The sequence below is a fragment of the Dysidea avara genome, chromosome 8, assembly GCF_963678975.1.
Source record: "Dysidea avara chromosome 8, odDysAvar1.4, whole genome shotgun sequence".
Taxonomy (NCBI): domain Eukaryota; kingdom Metazoa; phylum Porifera; class Demospongiae; order Dictyoceratida; family Dysideidae; genus Dysidea; species Dysidea avara.
In genome coordinates, this window is record NC_089279.1 from 6,203,612 (window position 1) to 6,212,629 (window position 9,018).

The 9,018-nt window shown below is 38.2% G+C and overlaps 1 protein-coding gene and 1 long non-coding RNA gene across 11 annotated transcripts; one reads left to right on the forward strand and one right to left on the reverse strand.

The window, feature by feature from the left end:
* Positions 1-1,505: 1,505 nt before the first annotated feature.
* LOC136262885 (uncharacterized) lies at positions 1,506-7,612 on the forward strand. Of its 9 annotated transcripts, none has more exons than XR_010704379.1 (10): positions 1,506-5,359; positions 6,037-6,397; positions 6,466-6,539; positions 6,588-6,640; positions 6,703-6,791; positions 6,865-6,938; positions 6,982-7,060; positions 7,115-7,239; positions 7,289-7,354; positions 7,407-7,612. It is a non-coding gene; the product is annotated as an uncharacterized lncRNA (long non-coding RNA). The 9 variants fall into 9 exon arrangements; XR_010704380.1 differs by having other exon boundaries at positions 6,982-7,055; XR_010704374.1 differs by having other exon boundaries at positions 6,865-7,060.
* LOC136262808 (protein NLRC5-like) lies at positions 5,417-8,678 on the reverse strand. Of its 2 annotated transcripts, none has more exons than XM_066057215.1 (4): positions 8,430-8,678; positions 8,119-8,370; positions 7,974-8,018; positions 5,417-7,908 (listed from the first exon to the last, which is right to left on the reverse strand). In XM_066057215.1, exons 1-4 carry the CDS (start codon positions 8,479-8,481, stop codon positions 5,600-5,602), a joined length of 2,658 nt encoding a protein of 885 aa, XP_065913287.1. In that variant the 5' UTR covers positions 8,482-8,678; the 3' UTR covers positions 5,417-5,599. The 2 variants fall into 2 exon arrangements, with proteins under 2 accessions (XP_065913287.1, XP_065913286.1); XM_066057214.1 differs by having other exon boundaries at positions 5,417-7,929.
* Between the last annotated feature and the right edge of the window lie 340 nt (positions 8,679-9,018).

Consider the following 9,018-nt stretch of genomic DNA (forward strand, 5'->3'; position numbering starts at 1 on the left):
TTAGAGTATAGCAATCTAGTATACACTAGTATATTAAAAATTATGAATTTAAAAATGAAGTAGGGATCCAAGTGATAAAAAGCAGTGAAACAAGAGATGAACAATGGTAGTTATTACAGCATAGCTCAGTGGGAAATCCCTACTTTGGCAATGAACACAAAATAATTGTTATACCATGCCAAAGTAGGGATTTAGGCCCATTGAGCTATGCTGTGATAACTACCATTGTTCATCTCTTGTTCCACTACTTTTTATCGCTTGGATCTCTACTTCATTTTTAAATTCATAAAATTTTTAATATACTAGTTTGTTTAGTTTTTGTTAAAGCATACAGCTAGCTATAAACGTGTGGCTGTTCTATTAGGGTGACTGCTGTATTAGAGCATCTCGAGTCAGCTTGCAAAAGATGTGTGCTTGCCCAAAAAGGGTGTGTTCATCGTGGTTTCGATCGATTATTAGACTAGAGTATCTCGAATCAGCCTACTAGCTAACTTGAAGGTGTGTGGTCACAAATACAGCTAACGTAAAAGGGGCGTGGTCTCGATCGATAGATCGATATAGATTACGTAGAACAAAGAATGGGCGTGATCTTGTGACCTATCGTGAAGTACCGGTACCTCCGTAACTACAGTAGCGTACTCTAAGCACCCGGCTTAAATAATTTTGTGGCGTCTATTATGCTGCTTAAAGAAAGTGTTGTTATGGAAAATTAACGCCTCGATATGGTTTCGTTGGATGAAGAAGAAGACAAGCAGCCTGACGCGCAGCCTGATTGAAGATAAAAGAAAAGACAAGGCGCACAGAGCGTACACTCGTCAGAACCCCAAAAGGCACATCCCACCGGTGAGTTTGTTGTTGTAACGTAAAACTGTGGTGACCGTGCGCTGCTTCGTTTAGGCTCTAGGCTTGCGACTGTGGTCAGTTAGTGAGGCAGTGAGGCAGTAAATTTGGAGATTTTGGCGATATTTTGAAATTTTATATCCGGCCACCTGTAAGTGTTTTGTTGTATTTAAGGCGGTGGGCGGCGCGCGAAACATTCACCACGATCCCTACTTAAACGGTACGACCGTACCGTTTGATACGTTATTATTTATTTTAATTAGTTTAACCACAAAGGTAAGGTGAATATACAGAAGATTACAAGGCCTGTAGAAATACCACCTATAAACATTGCTAAAGAGGTCCATGCTCCTCCTTCCTTCTCATTCCCATTACTTATGCAATGAACTACATGCATCTTGGTGATGCTCCTTATCTATTTGACTACATATAGCTATTCCCGGCCCTATTCTAATATACTTTCTGCCTGACCAATGTGAATTGTCATAAACAAATTTTAAATGATTAAAATGTGCCATGAGTGCGTAGCTACACATGTGCAGCCATGCATGACAGTATGTGGGTGCATGTGTGAAAATGTGTGCATTTGCATGCATGCCTTATCATTTAGTGATAAAATGCTCTGATTTTGTTTATCCAAATACCTTGATTATTCAAGTGGTTGCCCTTGTGTGTCCTATTAGAGTAGATATTAATGAATATCAATGGATTTCAAGCAAACTCATTTATCTGAATATTCTAGGCAGACAGTCAGATAATCGAGGATTCACTTTGCTGTGTAGAAGTCAAAGATTGGATCCAATTTGGATATAGACCTTTAGGACAGTGGTCTAGTAAGAAAAGAAAGGCAGTGCTTGATCCATATCACTGGTGAGAATTTCGTATCGCTTTTGGCAATGAAAGTTGACAGATATGGATGAGGTCTAGGATGTGACTGCTCTATTAGAGTACAAGTAGAAGAGAATGTTAAGTTGAAAAATGTAGCAAAACAGGAGAGGTAGTCTAATGGACATTTAATCCCTATACTCCAGTCTATAACCATGGGGAGTATATATGCATTAGTATATCTGCAGATACAGACAAGTTCTCTTTTTGAAGCTATTCTCTTGTTTCACTGCTCATTTTCTTTGAACCCTAATCCAACTAATTTCCTTCTACTTAACATAATTATGACTACTGAACCCATGCATACAACATCAAAGAAAAAATGACACCAGGAATGCAATAAAATAAATTTTGCAGCTGAACATGCAATAATCAATTCGGTGTACTGAAAACTGAAATAGCCATTGTGCTTCATTTTCAGCTATGGTATGTTCTACCCATTAATTACACAGTGTTACAATCAATGAGCAGCACAAGAAGTGTCTCTGCAGTCAATCTGGTCACTATGGAAACAAGGGAAATAGTCAGCATATCCACAGGGAAGTGAAAAGAGCTGGAACACATAGGAGTACAAAGGTAAGTTCATAATGTTTTGGGCCAGCGGCACAATGCATGTTGGGATGAAAGTGATGTCGATCAGTGAAGAAATTAAGCCGATAGCTTCATACATTTTTGGCTGGAAGCATCAGTCAGCCAGTTAGCAGAAAATTCATAATTTTTAGATTTCATAGGGACATTTTTTAGGATCTAACCAATACTGCCAAGCTTTCATGAAGAAAAAGTTATTTATGCATAATTTTATAGTTTTCCCCATTGTTTAGAAATTTTTAGTCCAATTCCTGGTCACTTAAGGTATTACTAGCAAATGAGATAATTCAGTTGTGCTGGAATGGAAATCTCTATTTACTCAGGATCCAACTCAGAGATGGACCTTGGTTCATGGCTATTATACCATACTGGCTGGCTGAATGGACAAAATTGTTGTAGCATAGCTAGTTCAATAGCTATTTATATGTTGATTACTATGTCAAATTTTAGTGTACGTTGTATTGTTTCTGTTATTGTACTGTGTTATCACAATGATTTTGTGAAAATGAGGCAGGGTAGTTTTTTAATGTAAATACACTAGATCACTTGATTTTTGGCCTGGGGATTCCACACCAAAAAGGAATGCTTTTATATCATGTCCTGGATATTTATCATGCTATAACTGGTGTTAGCTATGCATGATGATAAAACTTTGGTAGGTAAGGTTATTAGTACAAGCCTGTTTATGTATGGACAGCTATGTATATAGCATGAATTACAGATCACCTAATCCTGATATTAGGGGTTTTTCCTTCTGTTGTGTATTGTCTACCTGAATGTAGTAATTGATTGTGGATGTTTTCAGCTAAGAACTATTGGCATCACCAGACCTGCATGGGCGGTTACAAAATTTCTAGTGGTATACTGAGATTACAATTCTACCAATAAAAACCTTTCTAAACAGTCAGTTGATGTGTACACTTGCCCTGGGACCTGTATTACAAAATACTGTTAATGTAGTACCAAAGGTATACTATAGGACACAGAATAGTTAATTTGGTAATCAGGTAAAGCTGTATTATAGCAAGGAAAGCCCCAACCATTGTGATCATGTGATCTCTTGCAGACTAATGCACATGCAGAGGAAGTTATCATATGAGGGGGATCACCTGATCTTGTTAAATGTGTACAGAGAATTAGTCCATGTCAATAGTGCAGTCACCTGATGTGATCAATGTTTGTATATAGTTTGAGTGTTACAGACCAATAATATGATATAAGATATCACCAGTACCTTCAGTTTAGCAATAATGTGTGTGGTGTAACTGTATGTGGACAGTGAAAGAGACGTGGCTATAGAGCGTCCATTATGCCAAGTTGCTGTTGCTGTTTCCTTAAGCAAGACACTTTTTACTCATATTGTACCCAACTGGCCTGGTGTCAACTGGGGAAGCAAATACTTTGTCCTGCTTAGCAGTGTAAGGGTCATTGTGGAATTTTGGGTTCAGTGACCTCCCTCCATGAGACTTGGACAGTCCTCCTGCGGGCCTGCCTGCACAAGACTCAAGTGATGCACTGGAGTAGGACTAGTAACTCACGTACACACAAAGTAAACCCTCTGGAAGTCATACAAAACATATTGCTGCCCAGCAAGCCAGCACTGGGATGCTTCCAGGAGAATTTGCCTGCACTGACTCTAAGCACCTGAGTAGTGCACAGGTGTCCCAGTGCTGGTTCACTGGGTAGACGTGACCATGCCCGCTGCAGCCAAAGAGTTTGCTTTTACTTTGTGTATGTGTGTGTGTGTGTGTGTGTGTGTGTGTGTGTGTGTGTGTGTGTGTGTGTGTGTAGCAAAACTTGCTTTAAAATGGTTTGTATGTAGTAATTTGGACAGTCTGTAGACATGCAAGTGATTGTGTATAAAATACTCTAATAAAATGATCAGTCATTCTAGTTATGTTACTATCTGGAGGGTGAACACAGAAGACAGAGCCTGTAATCATATTTACCACTATCTCAGGAGGCCATAAGCAATAATCTAATCAAACAACTTCTAGACTTGCATTTGAGTGCATAGACCAACTCTGTAACCAATATGTATGTAGTTATGATATAGTCACAACTTTAGCTGCCATTACTACGTACCTTTCACATTGAAATGTTTAGCACAATGTGATATGTATTGAGCATAATAATAATGAGTACAACAAGTTAAATTTATTATGAGCACTGCAGAATAGCATAATAGGCGGAAAATAAGCATAATAGGCTGGCCCTAGTACTGAATACATTTTAATCACATCATAGTAAGTATATATTTCCAACACCACCTGTACTACATGTTGATAATAGAGAGTAGAATTGAAATACTAACAATAACTTTTCAATTAGAAAATGAGGAGTGTATTCTATTAGTGGTATGCTTTATATATTAGAGTGGCTGAACTGAGAATGATCAATTTATGCTTCCTTAGAAACTTATGTGGTTAAACCATAAACTGTACTGCACAGAAACAGTATTTCAGATCTGAAGTTTCAATTATACAAACACCCTGACCCCACAGAAGTTAGTTCAGACGATGAACTCTCCACTCTAATTGTAGTATTGTGACACTTCAACATTTATGATATCCAGTAAAGGTATGCCACCACTTACAGAGTTAATTCTTCTATAGCTAATTCATGTCACCTGCAGGCTGCAGAAAATCCATTGCATGTTTGGTGTTCAAATGTGTATCACTGCTGGATTTTTTGCAAATACATTCAGCATGTCTACTGGAAGAATATCACTAGATTTTAGTGAGCCGCATCTCATCCGATCACTTTAGTGTGTCAAGATTTCCTAAAGCAAGTCAGCATACAAATGATGCATTTGGGAGGTTTTAGACAGCTACTACATAGTGACGTGATTATGATGCTATTATTACATAACTGGGTAGATCTATTGGAAGAGATTTCTCATTGTTAATTCAGTGCTGTTCAAGCCCAATGGTGAACCCATCACCCCATTCCAATTCCATAATGTCATGCAGCATCAGATGACATCATCTGATCCCATTGTGGTTTACAATGAGGTGATATAAACTGCTTGAGAGATGTGACTAAGGTGAGTTTAATTACTTTACTAGCCACTCCTAATGCAGATTAAACTTGAATAGTTCACCAAATAGCAACCAACTTGGCACAGACAATTTAAAATTTCATACAAAATGTGTATGTATAGTGCGGTTGTGTGTTTACAATAAAAATGCTCAAATTAATTACTGATGAGGATATGAGTAGTAAGTAAATAGTGTACGTGAAAAGTAAATAGTAAGTACACATGTAACTTGATAAAAATCTTTAACTAAAAAAACACAACACAAAACTTTACTAGACATCCTCTGCTTTCTCTCTTCTTGTTTACTTCATCTTGTAGAAGTGTGATCTTTTCCTTGACATCATCAGGGAATGATTTGGGAAGGTATAGAAGTTGTACTGAGTTGTTAAGATGGAGAGTTTTAACAGTTCGTTGAGCATCTTCTGCACTAACATCATCAGTGTTCATCACCAGTAGGACGAGAGAAGTATTTTCCTTCATTGTGGTAGTAATGACATCATAAGTTTCATTTGTGGGATCGTCAATGTTAATGTAGAGTTCCTGCAGTTTGTTGCCCTTTGCTAGTTCAGTGAATAGGATAATAGCAGCATTAGATGATAACTTAGTGTACATAATTGATAGAAGTGTTAGCTTAGAGGAGGGATGGGATAAAATGTTAAAGAGTGTGTGATCCTCTCCAATAGTATGGTTACCATCAATCCACAAAAGTTCTACTCCACAGTGGATGGTGAGGTCTCTGATGGAGGAGGAGGAGGATTGGGTCAAGTTATTGTCTCCCAACCACAGTTGCTTAATAGTACAGTTACTAGCAATCAGTCCACGATGTAACACATGAAGACCATAATCTTGAATATGGCAGCCAAACAAATAGATGTTCCGCACTTTTGAGGGTGAGCAGACAAGGAATAGAGTAAGACACTCCACATCATAAACTGTTAAGTGATGGAAATTGAGATCAATTGTATAATCACTATTAAACACTTTTGAATTTAGTATGGATTGACAAGTTTCCACATCACCAGCCTCATGAAAGCACCGAAAAAGGTGAAAACATTTTAAATCATCTTCAAGGAACTTTGCCGAAATACCAATGCTATCTTTTCTCCTTCTAGAAAAGAGTTGCTTAAATGTTAGTGAAAATGAAGGTTGTTGAAGAAATTGTTTAAATGATGGTCGTTGTCCCTTGGTAAGTGAAGTATACATGGAGAACATGTTAGAATGATGACTACTCCAGAACTTCTCTTGGAGCACTCTGAACTCTTCATGTGGTGGAAGGTGAGCAATGTGGTAAGCTGCTAGAAATTCTTGTATTGAAAAATGAATGAAATTGAATGTCATTGTCTTCCCAGCAAGACCAAAGTGTTGTACTGTCTGCAGTAACCCAAAACCGTCAATTGATTCTGTGATACCTGGACAAGCTGCTTTCATCTCATCAAAGGTAAAAACAAGTTGTTTGTCATTAAGAGCCTTGAGAGATAGTCTAGACAACTGCTCAATTATTGTCTTACAAGGTTCTGGCAGTTTGGCTAGATCAGTGATGGTGTTATCAAGATGGTGACCAGTCTTAGCAAGATGTCGACAGATTGTAAGGCAGATGAAATACTGATATAAGTCGACAGAACTTTTAGGAAGAGTAATTCCCTGCTCATAAAGGAAAATTAAGGCCACCATGTTAAATGGCACAAAACACAGGCCATTTATTGTGAGGTGCTCATCAAGATAGTTGGTCAGCTCTGTAATTTTGTGCGGTTGTCCCTTCAGTGCTTGTTCAATGTATTGTTTCCGTTCCTTTTCATCAAAGCCCAGGATATCTACCTTGACAGATGCTTTCTGTCGGAGTTCCACTGTGGCATGTGGACGAGATGACACTACCAAGCCACAGTTTGGTAACACTTGACGTTTAAGTATATCAGCAATTAAGCCATCTTTTTGTAGCACTTCTGGAAATTCATCAAAGCCATCAAATAGAAAAATAAGATCTTTGCCGTCATTCTTGAAGAAGTATTCACTGCAAGCACTAGCAATTTCTTTACCCTTCATGTCTCCTTTACAGAACAACTGGAGAAGATCACTGATGAAGGAAACTTGTTGTACAGCAGGATTACGAAGCTGTACCAGAAGAAGTAACCTGAATGTTTGTAGCAGTTGTTTTTTACTCCATTGGTATGCTATTTCTTGTAACAGTAATGACTTTCCAATACCAGGCAACCCCTCAATTAAAACAAATCCTGTATTATCATTGTCTTCTAGTGTAGCTAAAATATCTAGTAACTCTTTAGTTGTCCTACTAGTATCAGAACTCAACACTTCATGAATTTCTAATTTATGATGTTTATCTAGTGAAGTGAGTTCATCAGTCTCACCTATTTGGACAAATTTAGCCAATTGCTGTGGAGATGAGTGTTTTAAAATATGCTGGTCTTCATGGTGTATTAATAACAGGGGTGTAAACTGTTTGCACTGATATGGAGGCCAAGCATTCTCATCCCTTGTGAACCTTGCCTGTTCATTTTGCCGGCTCACCCTATCTGACAATAGAAGAACTGCATCTAATCCTACAGAATTAACAAGGTGATCTGAAATACAAAATACCAATTACTGTAAAAAATCATAACCTAACCTTCACAAGTGACACCTGGCTTCTCTTTATCAGGTTTAGAGGTCACTACAAAACAACACTACAATAAGTATAGGGACTCAGTACACCTACACACATACTACCAGTATAGCATGCTGTAATGAGATTAATCTGCAAAAAAATTCACCTCTGTCAGGAGCTGAGACTGCAGGTGACTCAATCACTTTAAACAACTTCTCCCAACTAGCAGAGGTGTCCATTTCAAGCCACTTCTCCAACATCTGATTACAGCACCATTTGACGTTAGTAGGATAACCAGCCTCTATGCTCTGTAATTCTCCACTAGGTAGACCCAGTAGTGTCCCTATCACTTTCCAGTCTGCAGCATATTGTGGAGTAATGTGTTCATATAGATCCTTCAGTAGTGGAATACTGGTAGCTGTGATAAAGAGTAACGACACCACAGAATGTCGACCGGAATATTAAGCGTTTACTCACCGTTTTCATCTGTTTTAAATTGTTCTAATCCTTTGGAATCAGTTAGATCCATGTCTTTACAGTACCAGTCAGTACACGTGATACTTGAAAGGGCACAAAAGGCCGGGACTACACTTCGTAATGAGCTGGTCGGTAGTTGATCGTACTGAAACTTCTGTCTCTTTCCGCTGAAACAATCACTCTGATAACGGTCTCAGTAATTTGAACTTGATAAAGTTGTGTTTAAAATAGTAGCCACGCCCCATTTTGTTTCAGGTTGCGCATGCGTAATCTCAACAAATTACAATGTACTGTACTCTGTAAATGTTATACCGTATATATAGTAGAACGATTACCAGTGGTGGATTGTGGTTACATACTAGTGTGACTGTTATATTAGAGTAAGTACAGTACCGTGTTTTTCAGGTTTCTGGCGAAAATCAAAGCATTAACGTGATCAAACACGTGATCCGTGCTTCGAACTAGCAAGGCTTACATAACTTGCAACATACTAGCAATACTTGAACGTGTACAATGATCGGCAAAAGGTAGGAATATTCACTTTAATGCCTTGCAAGTTCGAGATGTTTGAATTACAGATCACGTGTTT

Excerpts from the sequence above, each read along its gene's own strand:
- LOC136262808 (XM_066057214.1), bottom strand. The coding sequence starts at position 8,481 with ATGGATCTAACTGATTCCAAAGGATTAGAACAATTTAAAACAGATGAA. Across the intron at positions 8,371-8,429 it reads ATTTAAAACAGATGAAAACG|CTACCAGTATTCCACTACTG; the intron begins GTGAGTAAACGC and ends TCTTTATCACAG. Across the intron at positions 7,930-7,973 it reads GCCAGGTGTCACTTGTGAAG|ATCACCTTGTTAATTCTGTA; the intron begins GTTAGGTTATGA and ends TTTGTATTTCAG.